At 36.0% G+C, this 23,135-nt stretch overlaps 1 protein-coding gene across 1 annotated transcript in view; it reads left to right on the top strand.

Annotated features, from left to right (window-relative positions):
• Positions 1-23,135, top strand: part of SPAG16 (sperm associated antigen 16) — a 1,202,663-nt gene that overhangs the window by 50,292 nt on the left and 1,129,236 nt on the right. The window contains exon 6 of the mRNA XM_078147281.1: positions 74-181. Coding sequence (XP_078003407.1) covers positions 74-181 — 108 coding nt within the window. The remainder of the gene's footprint in view (positions 1-73; positions 182-23,135) is intronic.

Raw genomic sequence — 23,135 nt, 5'->3', positions numbered from 1 at the left:
TGTTAGTATTCTTTTTTCAGGAATGCACCATAAGTATTTGAACAGTAGTTTTTTGTCACATTTTTGTCTGCAGAAAAGCTAGAGAAGATTTATTGAAAGCTCAGAAAGAACGCGATTTCCATCGAATGCACCACAAACGGATAGTTCAGGAAAAGAACAGTCTTATTAGTGATCTCAAAGGGTAAGTCACTAATGATTATAATGTATTTCATTATTTAAAAAATTCAGTTATTGTTAAGTGAATACAAATGATATCCATCTTAATAACTTGATTATAGCTTAAGATTCAAGACAGAAGCTGATTAGTTTAGTTGTCAGAATACTGTAATTGTTCTATAAAGCTCATGAGAAGAAAAATCACATTATAAGCAAGTGTTTTTTGTTTTTTAATTGTATGAACATTGTAGAAAAAACCCTCAGTTTTAAAAAGAATCAACACCAATACATAAACTTTTTAGGATGTAAAGATGGTACTATTTATTGGTTGAAAGTTTATTTTTTTTTTTACCACTTTAACTTAGAAAGTTTTATTTTTTTCTTTCTTTTAGTGAGAAATATTTGTAAATACATTAGTAATCCATTTTTCTAAATTGGCTGAGAGCTATTTTTATTTTTCAATAATATGATAAGAATGGTTAGTTTTATATAATACTTTAAGGTTTGAATATACATACATATATATACGTATATATATACATATATATATATATACATATATATATATATATACACACACATATATATATATATACATATATATATATACATATATATATGTAATCTCATTTGATCCCCTTATCAAACCTGTGAAGTAAGTGCTGTAATTGTCCCTATTTTAAAGATGAGTGAATTGCCCAGGGTCACACAGCTATTAAATATTTGAGGTCAAACTTGAACTCAGGTCTTCTTGATTCCAAGTCCAATGTTCCATCCACTAAAGCACTTATAAGAATACTCTATATATGGAAATTGTAGTATTTATAATGTCTCATTGAGGTGTCATGTGTGTATGAATCAGCATTTTTCAGTAGATTTTATTTTATATGAGACATTATGGGATTTTATAAATTTGGAGTCTTTTTTATCCTTGACTCCCAATAATGAGAATAATTGCCCTTTTCAGAGGAAGGCGTGAGCGATTCTTCTGGGTTAACTAGGCTTACTCTTGGTTGACTGAGGAGAATTTCTGTGCTGCCATCGTGCCAGATTGCTGTTTGCGTAACGGGATCCTGTGAGATTTTAGGATCACTAGAGTGAGCCACAGCGGAATTGTAGTAGTTCTGCTCTGTTTTTCTTTTGTACATTTTGCACAAATAGGTTACAACTTTGAAGGTGCAAACTGATTTGCCATCACCTTGTCTTTAACAGTCTGGATTCACATTATGATGATTGATTTTGTTCCCATCCAGAGAACTCTAAAGTTAGGTTTTGTCTAGGATATTCAGTTCCATGGCTGCTAGCAAATTAATTCATCGTTAAGTTTAGAATTTGTTGTTCAGTCATTTCATTTATGTCCAACTCCTCATGTACCCATTTGGGATTTTCTTGGCAGAGATACTGACTGCAGTGGTTTGTCATTTCCTCCTCCAGCTCATCTTACAGATGAGGAAACTGAGACAAACAGGGTTAAGTGACTTGTTTAGGGTCACACAGCTCGTAAGTTTCTGAAGCCGCATTTGACCTCAGATGTTCCTGATTCCAAGCCCAGTGCTCTATCCACTGTGCCGCCCAGCTGCCCATAAAGTTTAGAAGCACAACACGTATTCTGGATGGAAATGAAGAGTAAAGTAACATAAAGTAATCAAGACACACGGTCTATTTAGTACATATTACTTCCCTTCCTCACAGAGCACTTTTATTTTTCCAACTCTTCCCCAAACTCATTATTCTGGTTGGAGAAGGATTGGGTAAGTCTCTGTGCTGCGGGAATGGGGGATTGGAAACTTAATTGCATGCAGTATCTGTACCCATTTTACACTGCTTGGAACAGCTGCTGGACTCTGCACCTTGCCATAGCCAGGATGTTTCTTTTCTTTGTTCTCTTCTGCTCATTCAGGAACCTTCTACCTCTGATCCAAGAGCTAAAACGCTGGCTACTGCTACTTCCAGGTTCCTGATTGTCACCATCTGCATTCTCACTGATCCCTATGGCATCCTCCTATTTCTTAATATTCTCTGTTTCTCTCAACAAATCAAGCCCAGCCCCAAAGAAGCCATGGTTCACAAGTTAAATGAGTCTCTGCTCTTTTTGAATTAGCACCTGTTCACTGGGGCCGGGGCCTCAGGAGAAATGTAAGTTTTTCTGCTTTCATTATGTTCAGTCTACACACATCCTGTAGCCACCCTTCCCTGAGTCTATGCAAAGTGACAGGAAAGGAACCCTGGTTCCCACCCATCACCTCCAAAAGCCTGTGTTGATTCATAGTCTGTCATATGGTTTCTTAAGGTAGTGTTTTGCATTTGCCAGAAATTATACTGGTTAAGCATATATTAGCTACAGGTATTTGTTGTTGAGTCATTTTAATCATGTCTAACTCCCTCTGACCTCATTTGGGGTTTTCTTGGCAAAGTTACTGGGGAGATTTGTCCATTCTTCTCCAGCTCAGATGAGGAGCTGAGGCAAACAGGGTTAAATGACCTGCCCAGCATCACACAGCTAGCAAGTGTCAGAAGCCAGATTTGAACTTAGGTTCTCACTCTAGGCCTGGCTCTCTCTCCACTGTGCCCCCTAGGTGCCAGTAGATATAAGAACATAGAATTGTAAGATAATACACCTGTGGTTAGAAAGGGCCTCAGAGGCCATCTAACTCTTTCATTTTTGAGATGAGAAAAATGAGGTTCATTGAAGATGAATGACTTGCTTAAGGTCACACAAGTACTATGTATACTTAGTTAACATTATACAACTATCAAATGACACCTATAGTCTCAAGCAAATAATATGAGATACATAGGCCACATGTATGTAAATAGTACCTACTCTCCTAAGGTCAGTGCATGGCCAACAGCAGGAACAGGTATACGAGTCAACCTGTGATTTCAGTGTAGAAGGAATTCTTGGGTGAGGAATTCCCTTTACCAGTTCAGGTCAACATATTTTTTTTCAACCTGTAGTCTTAGTTGCCTAGACTACTGAGAGCTGAAGTAATTTTTCCAGGGTTACGCAGCTAGTATTGTGTCAGAGGTAAAACGTGAATCCTAGTTTTTGTCTTTGAGGCCAGCTCTCTATCTCTTACTCCATTCGGTCTATCTTGCACATAGTAGGCACTTAATAAATGCTTATTTGTTGATTGATTGATATTAGAGTTGTGTGCAGAAGAACAAACATAGGTTCGTGAAGATACACATGACATAGCTTGACACATTAGGACTACATGTAAAATATACCGTATATACTCTGTTAGTCGCCGTTATCTGGCTACCCAAGTGACAAACTTCCCTACCATGCCAGCCGTGACATGTATCATCTTGGTCACTGGCCAGATAGTTCTGGAACTTTTGCAGTGACCTGATGTCATCCTTGCATGTTCAGTTTTTATACCTTCCGTGGGTAAGTTGGTATTTTCAGGCCCACTAGTCTACAGTCTAAATTCTGGTATGTGGATGTCAGTTGATCAAAAAGCATTTATTTTAAGCACTTACTATTTTACCAGACATTATGTTAGGTCCCAGGCTGAATGGAGTTGTCTCCAGCCCCTAAGAGTTTAGGGGCTGTACATAATTTATGTTCCCTGTGGCCTCCACAGGTGACTATTAGGCAGTAAAGAAATTCATTCCTCTGACTTTTTCTGGGCAGATGTTTCCTTCAAGTCAGGAAAGTTTTGACAGGCTTACGTAATCCTAAAGAGTTTACCTACATCATCTTTGTCAGGATCTTCAACAGTATTATGCCCATATGGGTCATAGTCAAATACTTGCTGTTCAGAACAAGGGATGGAGAGGCTCTTCTTAGGGCCTGTCTTCTCACCTCTCCCTTTCTCCTCTCTTCGACTTCACTGGTGAAGCTAACTAGCTCCTTTCTGCTCAGTAGGTGGTTTTAATGTATTATCTTTTTAGTGCCTTGCCCATTCTCTGGAGCTATTTTGTGGACTAGTAGAAAACTTAACTTTTAAACTATGTATTGTTAGGTGATTCTCCGCTGCTTCTATCAATACCTTGTGTTTTCCTGGGATACCAGGATTTCATAGGAGGACTCATTTACTGGATAGAGTTCGTGATAGCAAACTTAAATATAAAACCATTGCTTCTTTAAATATATGTATATTTATGTATTAATGTATACATGTGTTTATTTTACATAGTATGTATGTTATATATTTATTAATTTGATTTTTGTTCAAAATGTCTTAAAACCAGAGAAGATGGAGATTTAGCTTTCAAAACTAATCTGCCATTTTGTTTTTTCTGACTTTTTATTTTTTGATTAAAAAAAGATGCTTCATTGACCCTGCCCTCCCCTTCTTTATTCCTACTTTCCCTTCTTCCCTCCCTATCCTTGTCTGTTTTCTCTGGCCACCCAATGGGAAAAAAAGCCCATTTAACAAATATATGTGGCTAAACAAAGTAAATCTCCTCATTGTCTATATCTGAAAATGTATGTTAGTCTGTATCTTGAGTCCATCATTTCTCTGTCAGTAGGTTGGGAGAATGCATCATCTTCATTCCTCTAGAATCCTAGTTGATCATTGCATTGATCAAAGGTCTAAAGTTTTTAAAATTTGTTTTCTTTTTCTGTGAGTGATTAGTACTTTTTCAGTGATTTCAGTCTGCCTTTATTTCTAGAAAGTGTTTTATAGTTGCATTTATATAGTTCCTGTGTGTGTCCTGGTAGATAGAATCCCAAGTATTTTATACATACTCTATTTATTTCTATTTCTTTGTCTTTCTGCTGGATTTTGTTGGTAACATACAGTGAATACTGATGATTTCTGTGAATTGATTTTGTATCCTGCAACTTTGTTGAATTGATTATTTCAATTAATTTTTGGTTGACTCTTTAGTTTTCTATAAATACATGGTCATGTCATTTGCAAAAGCAATTGTTTTGTTTCCTCTTTGCCTGTGTTTATTCCTTCAATTTATTTTATTGTTTTATTGTTGAATCTATCATTTCTACCACGATATTAAATGGTGGTGGTGATAATCAGTATCCTTTGTTTGATTCCTGAGCTAGCTGGAAAGGCCCCCGAACCTACCTCAATTAAATATATTGTTTTAGAGGGATATTACTACATTAAAGAAAACCATTTATTACTATGATCTCTAGAATTTTTAACAGAAATAATAGTTGGATTTTGTTGAAAGCCTTTTCAACATCTGTTAATGTAATTATGTGAATTTTGTTATTTCTATTATTAACATGATCTGCTCTGTTTGTAGTCTTTCTTTTATTGAACCAACCCTGAATTCCTGGTTTAAATCCAGGATCATAGTGTATAATGAATGATCATAGTGTATAGTCTTTTAAATATGTTGTAGCCTATAGGCTAATATTTCATCTAATATTTTAGTATCAGTGTTCATTAGAGATATTGATACTATAGCTTTTTTCTGCTTTTGTTTCTCTCTGATTTAGGCATCAAAACAAAAAAAATTTGGAGGAGTTCCTTCTTTTCCTATTATTGTATGCAGTTTATTAAATGTTGGGATTAGTTATTCTTTGAATTTTTAAAAATAAAATTCACTTATAAATCCATCTGGGCTTGGATTTTTTTTCCCTTTGGAATTCATTTATAGTTTGTTCAATTTCTTTTTCTGATATTAGGTTATAGTCTACTTCTGTTAATTTTTATATTTTGTATTTTTCTAAGTATTTATCCACTGTATGTAAACGATTTTGGTTGGCATGTAACTGGGCAAAATAGTTTTTGATACTTTTTTCTCTCTTTTATTCTTGTCAATTTTTGGTTTTTATATAAATAATTTTTTTCCTCCATTTTAAAATGAATAGGTAGCTAGCTAGCTATTTTATAAATTTAAAAAATTTCTAGTTGTATTTACCAATTTAATGGTTTTTGGCTTTCAATTTTATTAATTTCTTCTTGATTTTTAGAATTTCTACTTTGGAATTTAATTGAAGGTTTGTGATTTGTTGCTTTTTCAGGTTTCATTAGTTGCTTGCCTAGTTGATTGAATTGTTCTTCCTTGGCTTTGCTGATGAAAGTGTTTAGTTATGTAAAATTTTCCCTCAGGACTAATTTAGCTGCATTCTTTAGATAGTATCATGCACTCTCATTGTTATAATTTTCTTTCTTTAAATTTACAATTGTTTTTAAACTTACCTACCAGTTTTAAGGATTAAGTTAGCCCTCAATTACTTTTATTTTTCTTCAAAGGGTCTTTATTGAGTATAATTTTTATTGCATTACAATTAGTAAATGATATGTTTAGTTTTTTTTCTGCAGTTGTTTGTGAGGGATTTTGTCCCAGTACATGGTCAGTTTTTATAAAGGTGCTATGCATATACGAGAATAGGTGAACTCTCTTCTATCTCCATTTAGTATTTACCAGATATCTATTATCTCAAATTATTCTAAAATTCCAATGTGGTGCTTCTTTCTGGTTTATATATTTTATTAGATTTGTCTTGTTCTAAAAGGTGGGTAGGTACATCAAGGTTTGGTCATCTGTATTTTCCTGCAATTTGCTTTACTTATCTTTTAAATATTTAGATGGTATGCTGTTTGGTATGTGATGATATGTGTACATAATAAAATAAGATAATATTTAAAGTGCTTTGCAAACCTTAAAGTGCTATGAAGATGCCACCTTTCATCATATACACATACATATGTGTATTGTTATTATTTTATCTGTAGTGCTTATTAAACATAATGCATTTTCCCTACTTTTCTCCATTATATCTGTTTTTATTGTAACTTTGTCTAAAATCATGATTGTTACACTCACTTTTTTGACTTCATCTGAAGAATAATATACTCTATTCCAGACCCTTATTTTAAGTCTGTGTGCATCTTTATGTTTTAAGTGTGTTCCTTGTAAATTTTTTGAATTCTTCTTTTTAATAATTCTGCCGTCATTATCTGTTGTATGGGTGATTATGATAGTTAATTGTGTATTTTCCTTCACCTAGTCTCTTTGTACTTTTTCTGTACTTTGTCCACATTCTCTTTTCAAAAAAGAGGTGGTAAAAAAGGAGTATTCCTAACGTGTGATCTATAAATGATGCAATCTGTTTTTACTCTACTGCCTTACCCTCCCCATTTCTCTGCTTCCAGGCATGGCCTTCTTTTTTCTTCTCTCTTTTTTTAATCCTACCTTCTTTCTTCTTCCTCTGATACTGTAGTTTGTTTTACCTATAGCGTATCCATTACTTATCTTGCTCTCTCTTTGGCTATTGGACATCTCCGACTGGACGCCTCCTAGACAAACTCAGTATGTCCAAAACAGAACTCATTTTTTCTTCCTAATCATGCCCCTCTTCTGATTTTCCTTGTTACTGTTGATACCACCATCTTCCCAATCACCCAGGCTCACAGTCTAAATTATCTTCTTCTCCCTCTCCTTCCCTATATTCAGTTTGTTGGCAAGTTCTATTGATTTTGCCTTTGTACCATCGTCTTGGATACACCTTCTTCTCTCCTTGTCACTCCTACCACCCTCTGTCAGGTCCTCATCTCCTTTTGCTTGGACCATTGCAGTAGCCTTCTGATTGTTCTCCCTGCCTCATCTCTTCTCCCTCCAGAGTATATCCCTCATTCACCTGTCAGATTGATCATCCTAAAGCGTAGATCTGACCCCCTCCCCAGTTCAGGAAGCTTCATTAACTCCTGTCACCTCCGGAATCAAATATAAAATCCTTTTTTTTTTTTTTTAATTTGTTCGTTTTTTTGTTTTGGCTAGGCAGTGAGGTTAAGTGACTTGCCCAGGGTCACACAGCTAGTAAGTGTCAAGTGTCTGAGGTCACATTTGAACTCAGGTCCTCATGACTCCAGAGCCAGTGCTTTATCCACTGCACCACCTAGCTGTCCTGATAAAATCCTTCTTGGCTTTCAAAATGTTCTGTAACCTGGTTCCCTCCTACCTTTCTGATCTTCTTACACCTTGCGTTCCTTTCCTCCACCATGGACTCTGTGATCCAGTGCCACTAGCCTCCTTGTTCCTCACATAAGACACACTTGTTTACTGACTCCAGGAATTTTCACCAACTGTCCGCCATGTCTTGAATTCTCTCCCTTCTTATCTTCACCTTCTGCCTTCCCTGACTTCTTTTAAATACCCACTAATATCTCACCTTCTTCAGGCAGCCTTTCCTGGTACTTATTAATGCCAGTTCCTTTCCTCTGTTGATTATTTCCAACTTGTTATATATATATATCTATCTATCTTCTTTGTACATAGTTGTTTGTATGTTGTCTCTCTCATTAGACTCTAAGCTCCTTCAGATCAGGGACTATTTTTTTGCCTTTCTTGGTATCCCCAGTGCTTAGTACAGTGCCTGGCACATAGTAGTAGCTACTTAATAAATGATTTATAACTGTTGACCCACTGACCCCCCCCTTCTATTCCCCTCTTCCTGTTTTCTCCTATCCCCCTATTGAATTTGGTGTAGATCTGTATCTACACCATACTCTTTGTGTGTGTGTGTAGGTGTGTGTTTGTAACTGTGTTCAAGCTTTCTTTGCTTCAGATGAAAATGAAGCCTGTTCCCCTAAACCTTCTTCCATGTTTGTATACTCTTCATCCTCATCCTTATTATGTGAGATAATGATTTCTCTCTCCTCCTTCCTCCTTTCCTCCCCAGTATTCCTATCCTATTCCTACCATTTCTTTCTTCTCCTAAGACTGATAAAACAGAACAAAACTGCCCCAAGACTTTACTTGTCTTACTTTACTTTTTCTAAGACACTTTAAGGCTTTAGAATTCTCTGAGTAACCTTGTTTCTTCTTCCCTTATTAGCATGTAAGTAATTCTTCCTCAGATAGTCTCTTGCAAATGATCAAATGTGTATACCTTGGTTTGTGTCTATTGACTCCTGCATTTCCATTTCAAAGTGTTTACTCAGTTGAAGTCTTTTTTTCTGGAATGCTTGGGAATGTTCTATTGTATTTCCTTAATAATGTATTTTTTTTCCCCTTAGGGTTATTCGTGGTTCTGCTGGATTAGTTATTCTTGGTTGAAAGCTTTTGTATTCTGTCTTTGGGAATAAATTATTCTGAGCTCTCTCTTCCCATTCTTGTGGTAGCTGCCAAGTCTTCTGTGATCCTGAATTTTGTTTCTTGGTGCTCAGGCTGAGAGAGCACTGTGGAACTACTACAAAACAATTTCTGTAGCCTAGGGTAGCAACAAATGTACATAGATGTATCTGTACAAAGGCTTCATAGTCTATGGTTAGGCTATTGATAGGCTATTACTAATTACCTTCTTATACCTTGTATAGGATTATAGTCTGGAATCATGCACCATTGCAGAGATACTTTTGTCGCCAGTATTAGGACATTTTCTGAGAATCTATACTTTGAATACATGAGAACACCCATTTCTTATTGCCTATAAAATTTATCATAGACCTTTATCCTATAGCCTTTTTCTGTCAGGTACATCACCAATATTTTAGATATCCAGCTTCTACGTTGAGTAACATTCTTGATTCTTCATTCTCCCTTGACCTCCCCGTGTAATTAAGTGTTATGTCGTGCTTCTTCTTTAGCTGCAACCTTTCCTTCATCCATTTCTCTCTCCATTTACATAGCCACCACATTAGTTCAGATCTTTGTCAACTCATTATTGCTATAGCACCTTAATCGTTCTTCCTGATTGCAGTCTCTCTTTTCCAGTTCAGCTACTACACAGATGCCAAGTTGTAATATTCTGACCATATTACTCCTGTACCTGATTAAGAATCTTCAGTGGCCCCTTTGTACTTTTAGTATAAAATGCAAACTCCTTTAATTTGTCATTTGAAGTTCTTCATCTTCTGTTTCCAGTTTACCTTTCCAGATTGATTTCATATTTCTTCCATTTGTGCACTCTCTGGATACTCTTAAATTGGTCAGTTTGCTATTTGTATATGACATTCCACTTTCTACCTCATTTGTTTGCATAAGATTTTCTCCTAAGCCTAGAATATGAACTCCCTCTTCACCTATGCCTTTTATTTTTCAATTTATTATTTATTTTTAACATTCTTTTTCTTTTTAAATTTTAAATTCCAAATTCCCTACCTCCCTCACCCACTAAGAAGCTAGCAAAATGGTATCAATTATATATGAGGAATCATGAAAAGATCCTTCTATACTAGCTATATTGCTAAAAAAAAGCAAAAGAAAAAAAGAAAATGAGAAAATTATACTTCATTTTTCATTGAGTTTATCAGTTCTCTCTTTAGAGGCATATAGCATTTTTTCATCATGATTCCTTTGGAATTGTCTTGAATCATTGTATTGGTCAGAGTAAACAAGTCTTTCTTTCACCTATGCCTTTTAGAATTCCTAGTTCCCATCAAGACTTAGCTCATGGGCTACCTCCTAGATGAGGCTTTTCCTAATTCACCAGTTTTTTAGTGCTTCTATAATTACCTTATATTTAATTATATATGTGTGTATATATATGTATGCATGCATGTGTGTTTCATATGTATCTGTATTGTATCTCCATGGTATAACATAAATCTCTTGAGGTCAAAGATGCTTTGATTTTTATATTTTTAGTCTCCAGTGGGTACATGATAATTGTTTATTAAATACTTCAAATTTAATCAGATTGGATTGGATTGAATCTCATTTGTGTCCGCAACCAACTGTGATATAGCTACTATGACTTTTATTATCCTTATTTTATAATAGATACTCAGATATAGTGTGATTTTCCTATGGTCACATGGCTAGTGAGTGTCAGAGGCAGGATTGACATCCAGTTTCCTCTTGATTCTAAGTCTAGATCTCTAAATTTTACTATGCTACTCACCTGTCTTCCCTCCCTTATTAAACTGTCATCTCCTTGTGGTTAGAAATTATGTTCCCTGTTATATGTATAACCCCAGTGCCTAGCACAAAGCAGGCATTCAATATTTAACTTATTGAAATACATCGCTATTATTAAAAACAATAATTTCACCATGAAACCATTGAAAGAAAAAATCAAGTGGACAGTCAGCCTACAATGTATATACATTCTAGTATCCTCAAATACTAATTGATATGTAATTTCATGGATGTAATTTATTTTTTCTCAAATGAAACAAAGTACATCCCATTTATGCCCATCTTCTTCAATTCTTATCCGTGGTTTCCCAAATGTTCTTCACAGGAAGTCCACTCAATATGCTGGAAGTCATCTTTGACTTCTTTTGACAGTGCTAAGAAGCTCATCAAGTGTGTGTACTGTCAATTGGTTATCCTTGGCTCTTCTTTTTAAACAGATATTTCTTTGGTGATATCTTCTGCACTGCTTTTTCGTAATTTCTTGTTGAAAATGTGCTGCAGCCTGTACACACACCTCATACTTCTCTATTGCTCTTTGTGTGATCTTTAACTTCAGCACTTTCAGTTACTATAGTATTTTATCATTCATGGCCCTATACTATCACCAGAAAAATACTAGTATTAAAAGATAGGCCTATTTTCAGGGAGTGGATTGTGATCCCTAAAAGAAGTTCACATTTTCCAAAAAGCCAACTGCCTATTTTTCTATTCCTGTTCAATACTGGACCCAAAATAATTTTCCATTTCATTGCTTTTATGTCAAATTCTGTGGGTTATAAATATTAGTTATTCTTTATATACTTAGGGGGTTTTTTTGCATAGGATAGGCTAGACTCCTGAGTGATTGTCAGTTTTATTAAAGGAGGCTTTGCAGTGTTTTAGTCAGCAACTAGTTTTATCAGGTACATTTATGTGACAGGTACCACTCAGTGCTGACAAAGAAAGGCAAATGTCAATGGCTGTTCTCAAGAAGCTCACATTCAGTGGGTGAGACAGCATGCAAACACCTATGAAAAAACAAGCTATAGACAGACTAAATTGGAGATAATTAGCAGAGGGACAGCACTAGTATTAGGAGTGAATCTGGAAAAGCTTCTTATAGAAAGTAGTCATTTAGACTTGAAGAAGCCTGGGGAGTCAGAAGGTATAGATGAGGAAAGAGAGTATCTCAGGCACGGGAGACATCTGGGGAAAATGCTTGGAGTTGGAAGATTTATAATCTTGTCATGGTAGCAGAAAGGAGGCCTGTGTCACTATATTGTGGAGAATATGGGAGGAAGTAAGATGTAGAAAAGAAGGGGCCGGGTTTTGGAGGTTTTGAAGGCCAGACAAAGGATTTTATTTTGGATCCTGCAGGCATTATTGTTATCAACATATTATCTACAAATAGGGTCATCTACAATTATCACTAACTATAAGAAGATCTTCTTTTCCCTATAGCACTGACCTCTTCCACTTACACTTGGTTTAGGGTAAGAGGAGACTCCCCAGTAAGCTCAGATCCATCTCTAATGAAATTTCCCATGTAAAAAAGTCTGGGGAGCCTGCTTCAAGGGGAGCTGCACTGATTTTCTTCTGGGACAGTGTGATGATGTGTAATAGTGCTTTAGAGAAGGCCTTTGGTGCCTGGGTTCATTGATAAAAAAAAAGTTGTTATAAAAATCATTGCTGATCTTTTCGTTCTTTTGTCAGTTTCTTGTCCTTCTAGTTTCATCCTTAAAAGCTCTTTGAATGACTTTTCTTAGTTGAATCTGTTTCCAAAGTCTCTTAAACTTTTTTTTTTCATCTATTGCTTTTCTGTTTTGAGGCAATGCTTCACATAACTTGTCACCTTTTTCCCAAGACTTTATAGACAAGTTTATATTCCAAACCAGTGTTCCCTTTGGCTGCTGTACCTTTTTATTTGCCAAGTAAGTTAAATGTTTGTTGACTAAGTGGTTTTTAGATTCTGTGTTGCTCATTATAATAACGAATTTCCTTTGGCTAAATATCAATAGGAAATCCTCACAATAGGTGGTGTCAGTGCCATCAATGACATGTTTAAATAGGTGGAAGTTAGTGTTGCTTTAATTGTATGTTCTTTTCTTCATGTTAATTCTTTGTATTCATGCGAATATTTGCTGTAACAGTTTTATTTTCTGAATATACTTAGCCAACAGATTCAGGTATGACTCCCACAGCAGTAAGTTGTTGTTTCTTATCTGTTAAAATAAATATAATCAATTTTATTTGCTGTGGTTGCAGTTTGATGTTTGCCATTTCTGGTGCCAACTGCTTCATCTCTTGAAGGAAATATTCATTACGTGTAGACATTGCAACTCTTGTATAATCTATAATCTTTGACCCTTCTCAGTTTTTGCTGTTGAATTATATTTCCATTTATTTATTTATTTATGTTTTTGCTATCCTCATGTATTGTATATCTGCTTTGCATTGGGATAGTCAAATATCAAAATATATTGGTTTAATCTTCAATCAACCAGTCTATCAACAAACACTTATTAAATATTTACTGTGTGCCAGACACAGTGCTAACCACTGAGGAGACAGTGAAAATCAAGAAAGGGGCCTTACCCTCAAGGAGCTCAGACTTTATTCTGGGAGACAACCTGCAAACAACTATGTAAATAAAAGAGACATACAATGTAAATGGAAGGTAATTAGAGGAAAAGCAATGGGTGGTGGTGGTAGAGTGTGTAGTGGGAAAAGCCTCTTGCAGAAAGTGGTCTTGGATCTGAGTCTTGAAGGAATCCAGGACAACTAAGAGATGGAGTTGAAGAGGGATAGCATTACAGACATGGGGGACAGCCAGTGAAAAGAAAGGCACAGGGTAAGGAGATGGTGGTGTGTCATGGGTAAGGAAGAGCAAGAAGACCAGTGTCACTGGATTGTAGAGTATGCAGAGGGGAACAAATGATAGGAAAACTGGAAAGCTAGGAAGGGGCCAGATTGTGAAGGGCTTAGAGTCTGTTCAAATTCTATACTTTTTTCATCTTTTGAAAAAGATATTGGCCATTAAGTTTTGTAAAATTATTATTTATTTACTTTTAACGTTCTTTAAATTTTTTTTAGTTCCATATTATCTCACTCCCTCTAACCCTCTCCCTTAGCTACTGAGAAGGCAAACAATATATCAGTTATACATATGAAATCATGCAAACCATATTTCCATGTTAGTCATGTCACAAAAAAGCAAGAAAAATAAAGAAAATGAGAATATACTGCAGTTTGAACTGAGTTTATCATTTCTCTCTCTGAAGGTGAATAGCGTTTTTTCATTCTTTGGAATTGTCTTAGATCATTGTATTGACTGGAGCAGTCAAGTCTTTCTTAACCCTTAATTTTTTTTGAGACTATCCCAACATAATCTCTTTATACCAATGTCTTCTGTCTATGTAGACTGTTTCTGACTGCCCTCATAGTTATGAAGTTCTTAGGAATGACATGTATCATCTTCCCATAATGGAATGTAAACTGTTTAACATTATTTCTCTTTCATGTTTGCCTTTTTATGCTTATCTTGAATCTTGTATTTGAATGTCAGATTTTTTATTTCACTCTGGTCTTTCCGTCAGGAATGCTTGAAAGTTGGGGCAGCTAGGTGGCGCAGTGGATAGAGCATCGGCCCTGATGTCAGGAAGACCTGAGTTCAAATCAGGCCTCAGACCGAACACTTGACACTGACTAGCTGTGTGACGCTGGGCAAGTCACTTAACCCCAATTGCCTAAAAATAAAAATAAAAAATAAAAAAATAAAAGGAATGCTTGAAAGTCCTCTGTTTCATTAAATATCTATTTTCCACCTTCAAGGATTATACTCAGTTTTTCTGGGTAGGTTGTTTTTGGTTATAACCCTAGCTACTTTGCCTTCTGGAATATCATATTCCAAGCCTTCCACTCCTTTAATGTGGAAGCTGCTAAATTTTGTGTGATCCTACTGTGGCTCCATGAGAGTTGAATATCTTCTTTGCAATATTGGTGCCTTCACCTAGGAGCTTAGGAATTTGCCCAGATATTCCTGGGAGTTTTCATTTGGGGATCTCTTTCAGGAGGTGATCAGTGGGTTCTTTTAATTTCTGTTTTACCCTCTGTATGTAAGATATTAGGGCAGTTTTCCTTTGTAATTTCTTGAAATATGATGTCTTTTTATTTTGATTTTTTTTATCGTGGCTTTCAGTTAATCTAAGGATTCTTAAATTCTCTTTTCTTGATCTGTTTTTCAGGTCAGTTGTTTTCCTATGAGATATTTCAAATTTTCTTCTATTTTTTCCATTCTTTGGACTTTTGTTTTTGTTTTTTGATATGTTGTAGAGTGGTTTGCTTCTACTTTCCCAATTCTAATTTTTAAAGAATTATTTTCCTCAAGCTTTTTTACCTGTTTTCCTATTTGGCCAATTCTTTCTAAAGAGTTCTCTTTTTTAGTGAATTTTTGTACCTCCTTTTTTGCTTGACTTATTCTGCTTATTTTTTTATGTTTATTTTTTGCCTTTTGGTGATGCAATAGGGGTTAAGTGACTTGCCCAGGGTCACACAGCTAGTAAGTGTCAAGTATCTGAGGCCAGATTTGAACTCAGGTACTCTTGAATCCAAGGCCAGAACTCTATCAACTGCACCACCTAGCTGCCCCTGCCTATTCTGCTTTTTAAGGAGGTCTTTTCTTCACTGAATTTCTGTGCCTCTTTTACCATTAGGCCAGTTCGGTTTTTTAAAAAATGTTATTTTCTTCATTATTTTTGTGATTCTTTTACCAAGCTGTTAATTCTCTTTTTGTAATTATGGTTTTTTGCATCACTCTAATTTTATTTCCTATTTTACCTTTACCACTCTTATTTCTATGCTTCCAGAAATTCTTCTTGTCCGTTTGTCTAATTAGCAGTTTTCTTTGAAGCTTTGCTTGTAAATCTTTTTCATTGGTATCTTCTTCAGAGTTTATGTTTTGGTCTTCCCTGCCACCGTAGTAGTTTTTTATGGTTGAGGCCTTTTTTATTGTTTACTCAATTTTCCAGCCTTTTTTTTTTTTACTTTGAACTTTATGTGAAAGTTGTTTTTTGCTTCCTGAGGGATGGGGAGGTACTATTCCAGGTTTCAGGCTCTTTTGTTCTGCTGTTTTTAGAGCTAGTTCTGGGAGTCTGCAAGTTTTCAGTGCTTGTAAGGTGGTGTGATGCAGGGAGAGGTTTGGTCACTGATCTCTTACTCTTCACTCTGGTTTTTACCCAGGAAGTACCCCTGTTCTCTTGGAGCCACAAGCACTAGTGCCCCTTTTTGCTCTAGAACTGTGACCAGGGTCCCTGCTCCCTTGTGACCAACCCAAGCACTCCTCTTCCCCCGGGGCTGTGATCCAGAATTGCATGTGGGCAGCAGAGTTGCCAATCAGTGCCAGCTGCACCCATTGCCAGCAAAGTGTTGCCCATAATCTCTTTCTGACCAGTTGTTTGACTCCCTTACTATCTCTGGCCTGGGAGCTCCTGAAGCTGCTGCTGTTGACACTCTTGTGGCCACCTCCATGGCCCACCTCTGGTAATTTTGTCAAATGAGCTTGTGGCTGGCCCACACTCTGATGTCACAGACCTCTCCTTCCAACCCCCTTAATTGTCTTAGGCTCACAAAATGTGTCACCCTGACTTTTTACTGGGTCTACCACTCCAAAATTTGATTTGGGGCAAATTTTTAAATGTTTGAAGGGGAAAGTTGGGGGAGTTTAGCTGAAATGCTGCCTCTTAGCAATTAAATTTTAATTATTTTCATGGTGGTCATTTTGCAGATATTTATTATAAGCACTGTAATACAAAATGACCAAATAGCCCATAAAATAATCTTTTTTGTTACCTTTAAATGCATGAGAAAACTTTATTTACCAACTCCTTTTTTGCTTGTCTAAGGAAGAATATGTGGACTATCTTTTTATTTAGCTGTAGCCTCCTTTTATCTTTGGGTTTCATTTTTATCAAGAATTTCAAGATTTATCCAGTTCAGTTTCCTTAGTAGTATGTTGGTTATTGGAAAAGGATCCTAAATTTCAAGTACCAGCAGTTAAGTTAATGTTTATGGATAATATAAAGCTATGATTTTTCAAATATATGTCCCCCTTTTTTGTTATCTGCCTCCATTTGCTGCAGAAACAGAAGAGACTAAGGACTAATCATCATTGCGAATTTTTCTTTTATTCTTGGGTTGCCATGATAAAAGAATTTGCCATCTAAGTCACCAGCCTAGTAGTGATGAACTTACACGTATTTAGCTTGTCTGGTTCTTAGACAGTTGAAATCTGTTGCTTGGGACCATGCTTGTGGTCTCTCTAGCATAGTAGAATATGTTAGAATTATGCTTCAGATGACACAGGCTTTGAGAATGCAGGTATTTCTTTCTGCCATAACGAGACATTAGAGTAGGGCTCTGTGCAAGGCACTGAATGTATACTTAAAATACACCATTTAATTAATTCCAATTTTATTAGAATTTTTTACTAAGTATGAAATTATAATGAGTTTAGCATTTATATAACATTTAAATCTTTACAGTGATTTTCTTCCAAGAAATTTTCATTTATTTATTTATTTATTTTTAAATTTTTTAAGAATTTATTTTGATTTATCAACAATCACTTCCATATGCTTTTGAGTTGAAATTTTTTCTCCTCCTTCCTCTCCCCACCCTCCCCAAGACCGCACAATCTGATATAGGCTTAACATTTACATTCTATTAAATGTATTTTCACATTAGTGAAGTTGTAAGTAAAAATTAAAACCAATAGGAGGAACCATCAGAAACATGAAACAAAACTCAACAGAAGGTAAAAATAAGTGATAGCGATTTGACTTCCATAGTTCTTTCTTTGCATGTGGACAGCATTTTCCATCCCGAGGCCTCTGGAGATGTCTTAGATCCTTGTAATGCGGAGAAGGGTTCAGTTTAACAATATTAGTCATCGCATAACGTGGCTGCTATTGTGTACAAAGTTCTCTTGGTTCTACTCACTTCACTCAGCATCAGTCCATACAAGTCTTTCCAGGTTTTTCTAAATCAGCCTGTTCATCATTTCTTATAGCACAATAGTATTCCATTTCATTCATATACCACAACTTGCTCAGCCATTCCCCAACTGATGGACATCTTCTCAATTTCTAGTTCTTTGCCACCACAAAAAGAGCTGCTATAAATATTTTTGTACATGTGGGTCCTTTTCCCATTTGTCTGATGTCTTTGGGATATAGCCCTAGAAGTGCTATTGCTGGAGATCAAAGGGCATGCACATTTTTGTAGCCCTTTGGGCATAGTTCCAAATTGTTCTCCAGAATGGTTGGATCATTTCACAATTCCACCAGCAATGTATTAGTGTTCCAGTTTTCCCACATCTTCTCCAACATTTATCATTTTCCTGTTTTGTCATGTTCCAACAAACTTAAAAAGAGACATATATACCTGTACATCATATATTCATTAGCAGTTACTAGACAGAAGAGATTTTTGAATATACTTTTTAACAAGAAACAGGTTTACTAGTCGCTGGAAACCACTTTTCCCTAGCCCATTTTTCATCATATTAGACATGTTAAAGGCATAATGGGTGTCAACTCATTCCCATCTGTAAAGAATCAAAAAAGTGTAAAAGCACCAGATACTTCTTCCTTGGAAAGAATATCTCAGAGCAAAGACATATGCAATTATCATCTGCAAGTTCTTGAACTTTGTTTTCCATGTCATTTGTGCTTCCTCTGTGGAACCAGTTACGAGAAGTGTTTTGGAATAATAATAAAAATGACATTTATTTAATGCTTTACATTTTACAAAGTACTTGAAATCCCCTTGGATACTTGCAATAACCGTATTAGGGGAGTACTATTACCTCTACTTTATAGATGAGGAAACAGCTTCAGAGAACTTAAGTGACTTGTGCCAGGTCAGAAAACTAGTAAAAGAGGTAGGATTTGAACTCAGATCTTTTTTTTTTTTTAAACTAGGCAGTGGGGTTAAGTAACTTGCCCAGGGTCACACAGCTAGTAAGTGTTATGTGTCTGAGGCCAGATTTGAACTCAGGTCCTCCTGAATCCAGGGCTGGTGCTCTATCCACTATACCATCTAGCTGCCCCTGAACTCATATCTGGCCCACTCTCTACTATGCCTTCACTTCCTGATAATCACCAAGGATGTCAATATCAGAAATCGCATGGAAGTTTATTCCTGGTTATACCTATCCTTAATATTTTTGTTATTGGTAGCAGGACTAAAGATGGTTTCTAGGCACCAATTCTGACATTTGGTAGCCTTAGAATTTTGTCCTCTAGAAGTTTCATAAAAGTTTCTTTTTTATTTTCTTTTTTTCTTAGTAGATAGTAACTTGGGAAAAGGAAAAAAAAATCAACTATCCATCAAATCAATACCAAGTTTTCAGATAATATTTTCAATTCAGTTTGTCAGAGCTTTTTTGAAAGCCACAGACATCTTAATATCAAATTGAATGGTCAGATATTTCCAACCACTTAGTCCATGCTAAGTATTTTATCTGACTTCAGTACCTTTAAAAGAGTTGAAGAACATAGATAGAAATTTATAATTATTTAATACATAATAATGAGAAACAGATAAAGTCCTTCTTAATTCTTAATTCAATCCAAAAAATTTAGAAGACATAGGCAAGTTCATTCTTGTCCTTATGAAGCTTACAGTCTAGTTGAGGAAGTGAGAAAAATATGGAATTAAGGATTAAGAAAGTAATGGACAATTTATGAATATAACAAAGTATTATTGCTCATCATTTGTTTTGAAGAGGACTAATGACATCACGGGGTCATGTCTTGACTTTTTCTCAGATTGAATTTAAGTGAGGCAGAGTTGTATAAAGTTGTCAGTCTCACTCTCTTATCCCAAGTCATTGAAGTCCAGTAGCAAGACAAAAGCCATGATGACTGGTGATGACTTGGGATGCAGTGGATGACCTTTGTCTTCAGTGTCTGACCAAGCTCTAAGCACTCCTTCACATCTACTTCAGCTGCCTTCATGGCCATTGGAACAAATTGTTTTCATCCGCACATTCTGCCAGGAGAAATCTTCATATGCTTGGGGTAGACATCCCCCTAACTCACTGACAAGTTTGAGGCCTTTTGATTACCTGGAAACCCGCTGTAGTTTGTCTGCTGAAAAGTGTTACCAGGGTGTGGCCACTGTGCGTACTACAGCTTCTTGGAATCACAGGTGATATTGGGGTGACTAGTTGTACACCAAAAGTGGATGAGCAGCCCTGAGCCATCACCCCAGAGATACTAGGCATCCCTGAATACTCCATATAACCCTAGAGCAAAGTATAGAGAAACTCAAAGCAGGGTAGTGATTTGTAAGTGTGTGCTTTGTATTATTGGAAGGAGTATCCACAGTGCTGAAATTTATTAAAGTACTGACAGGCAGAAAAAGGCCACTGAAGAATTTTGGACAGAGGACCAATATGACCCTATGTACGTGTAAAGAAGGTTAGTGTTTTATTATTTTGAAGGATTAATTGGGAATGGGGGTAGAAGTAGACATGGGGAGACTTATGAGGAAGTGATTTCATTGCTCTAACAAACTGCTAATTTGGGTTGCATTTCTAGTGATAGAGAGGAACAGATTTAAAAAACACCACAAAGGTTGAATCAACAAGAACTTGGTAACTAATGGGATGAGAAATAAGAAGAGCCAAAGTAATAGCCATATTTTGAGCATGAGAGATTAGGTTAATTGTGGTATCACTGACAGAAATAGTTTTACAATTATTTATATATAAAACAATCATTTAAAAAGTTTTGAGTTCTAAATTCTATCCCTCCCTCTTGCCCCGCCTTGAAAAAACAAGCAATGTAATATTGATTATACATGTAAAGTCACGCAAAACATTTCTGTATTAGCCATGTTGAAAAAGAAAATAGACAAAAAAGTAAAACAAGAAAAAGGAAAGTTAAAAAATATGCTTCAGTCTACATTCAGAGTTCATCAATTCTTTTTCTGTAGGTAGACAGCATTTTTCATCATGGGTCATTTAGAATTGTCCCTGACAGAAATATTAAAGTCAGAAGGAAGACCAGATATAGGAGGAAATATAATAAACTCAATTTTGCCCCTACTGAGTTTGAGTCAGTCAGTCAGTACACATTTATTAAGCCTCTGTAATGTGCCACAGGCTGTGCTAAGTGTTCAGGCCATAAAGACAAAAGACAGTCTTTGCCCTTGGGGAGCTCAGTGTCTAATGGGAAGACAACATACAAACAACTATGTACAAACATGCTATGTATGTATAGGATAAACAGATAATAACCAACAAAGAGGACTGGAATTAAGAGGGATTGGGAGTAGTCGGAATTTTAGGTAGAACTTGAAGGAAACCATTGTACCCCATTGATGGAGATGAGGAGGGAGAGCAAGGAGATTGAAGAGTCCAGTATAATGCCAAGATTAAGAACCTGAGACACTGGAAAGATAGTGGTCCTTTAAGCAGAATTAGAAAAGGAAGAGGGAAGGGGAAGAGAATATACATGTATCAAATACCTACTATGTGCTAGGTACTGTGCTCAGTGCTTTGCAAATACTATTTGATGACAGTGAATTCAGATGAGTTCAGTTTTAGACAATATTAAATTTAAGATATCTCTAGAATATCCAATTTTGTATGTCCAGTAAGCAGCGGGTGATTTGAAACTCAACTTTGGGGGAGATGCTGTGGCTGTATTTACAGATATGATTCTCAAAATATCTGAAAGAGAGGATTTCAAATGCTTGAAAAATATCAAAGACCTTATTATTACCCCTAAAAGCTATTAAGACATATCAGTAGCTTCTGACCCATGTGCCTGTTTTCCTATATCTGTAAAATCTTTATGAGAATTCTCTACATACTTGTTAACAAGAGCATACTTGCTAAAGACATGAAAAGGAAGAGGCAAGCTTTTGTAAATCATATTCTCTAGCAGATTACATATTTATATGCATAGAGTTAACTGCAAACAGTAAAGTACAATTTTCTACCATGCAATATTGTTTCTTCATTACAAAAACCAACAAAAAACCCCATTTGCCTTTGGCTATTTGCACAGTACTTTTAATGACTCTAAGCTTCTCTCAGAAACAAAGGCCCAATTTTTTTTGGTATCTTTTACTCGGCTTTTATTTATTTATTTAATTTATTTTTATTTTTCAACATTCACTTCCACAAGATTTTGAGTTCCAAATTTTCTCCCCATCTCATCCCTCCCCCACCACATGATGGCATGCATTCTGTATCCCTCTTCCCTAAATCTGTCCTCCCTTCTTCTCTCCCCTCCTTCTCTTATCCCCTTCCCCTTCTGTTTTCCTGTAGGGCAGAATAGATTTCTATACAACATTTCCTGTATTTCTTATTTCCCAGTTGCATGTGAAAACAATTTTTTTAACATGTGTTTTTAAAACTTTGGGTTCCAAATTTTCTCCCTTCCTCCATCCCCACCCACCCTCTTTGAAAAGGCAAGGCCACTCGATACAGGTTATGCATGTGTAGTCATGCAAAACACTTCCATAGTAGTCATGTTGTGAAAAAACTAAGTATGTTTCCCCTCATCCTATCCTGCCCCCCCATTTATTCTATTCTCTCTTTTGGACCCTGCCCCTCCCAAAAAGTGTTTGGTTCTGATTACCCCCTCCCGCAGTCTGTCCTTCCCTCTATCATCCCCCTGCTCTCTTGTCCCCTTCCTCCCCTGTTTTCCTGTAGGGTAAAATAGATTTCTATACCCAGTTGAGTGTGTATGTTATTCCCTCCCCAATTTTTTAACATCAGTCTTCTTCCTGTGATGCAGTGAGTCATGTATTTATTTACAGTCCCCAAAGAATTCAAAGGACAGTAGAGATAGATATCATAGGAATGATTGTGCCATAATATCTTACCAATGAAGAATTTTAAATGAGTAGCTGCACAAAAGAATGTAAGCTCTTTGAAGACAGGACTATTTTTGTTTGTCATTGTAATCCCATCAACTAGTCCACTTCCTTGAACATACAGTGCTTATATAAATTGATTAGATGAAATGCTTAGACTAGATTGAATTGATGAAGAATATTATCAGAGTTTCATAATGGAATAAGCAGTGGGCTATGCATGTAGTAAAAGTAAAAGATAATTACTTGATAGCCCTGTGTTCTACTACTATCAATGGATCTTAGAGGAGAGCCTCCAGAATATTGGAGTGGACTGCTCT

This window comes from Phascolarctos cinereus, unplaced genomic scaffold (assembly GCF_003287225.1).
Source record: "Phascolarctos cinereus isolate Bilbo 61053 unplaced genomic scaffold, phaCin_HiC Scaffold_7;HRSCAF=346, whole genome shotgun sequence".
In the NCBI taxonomy this organism is placed as follows: domain Eukaryota; kingdom Metazoa; phylum Chordata; class Mammalia; order Diprotodontia; family Phascolarctidae; genus Phascolarctos; species Phascolarctos cinereus.
This window is presented reverse-complemented; position numbering and strand designations above follow the sequence as displayed.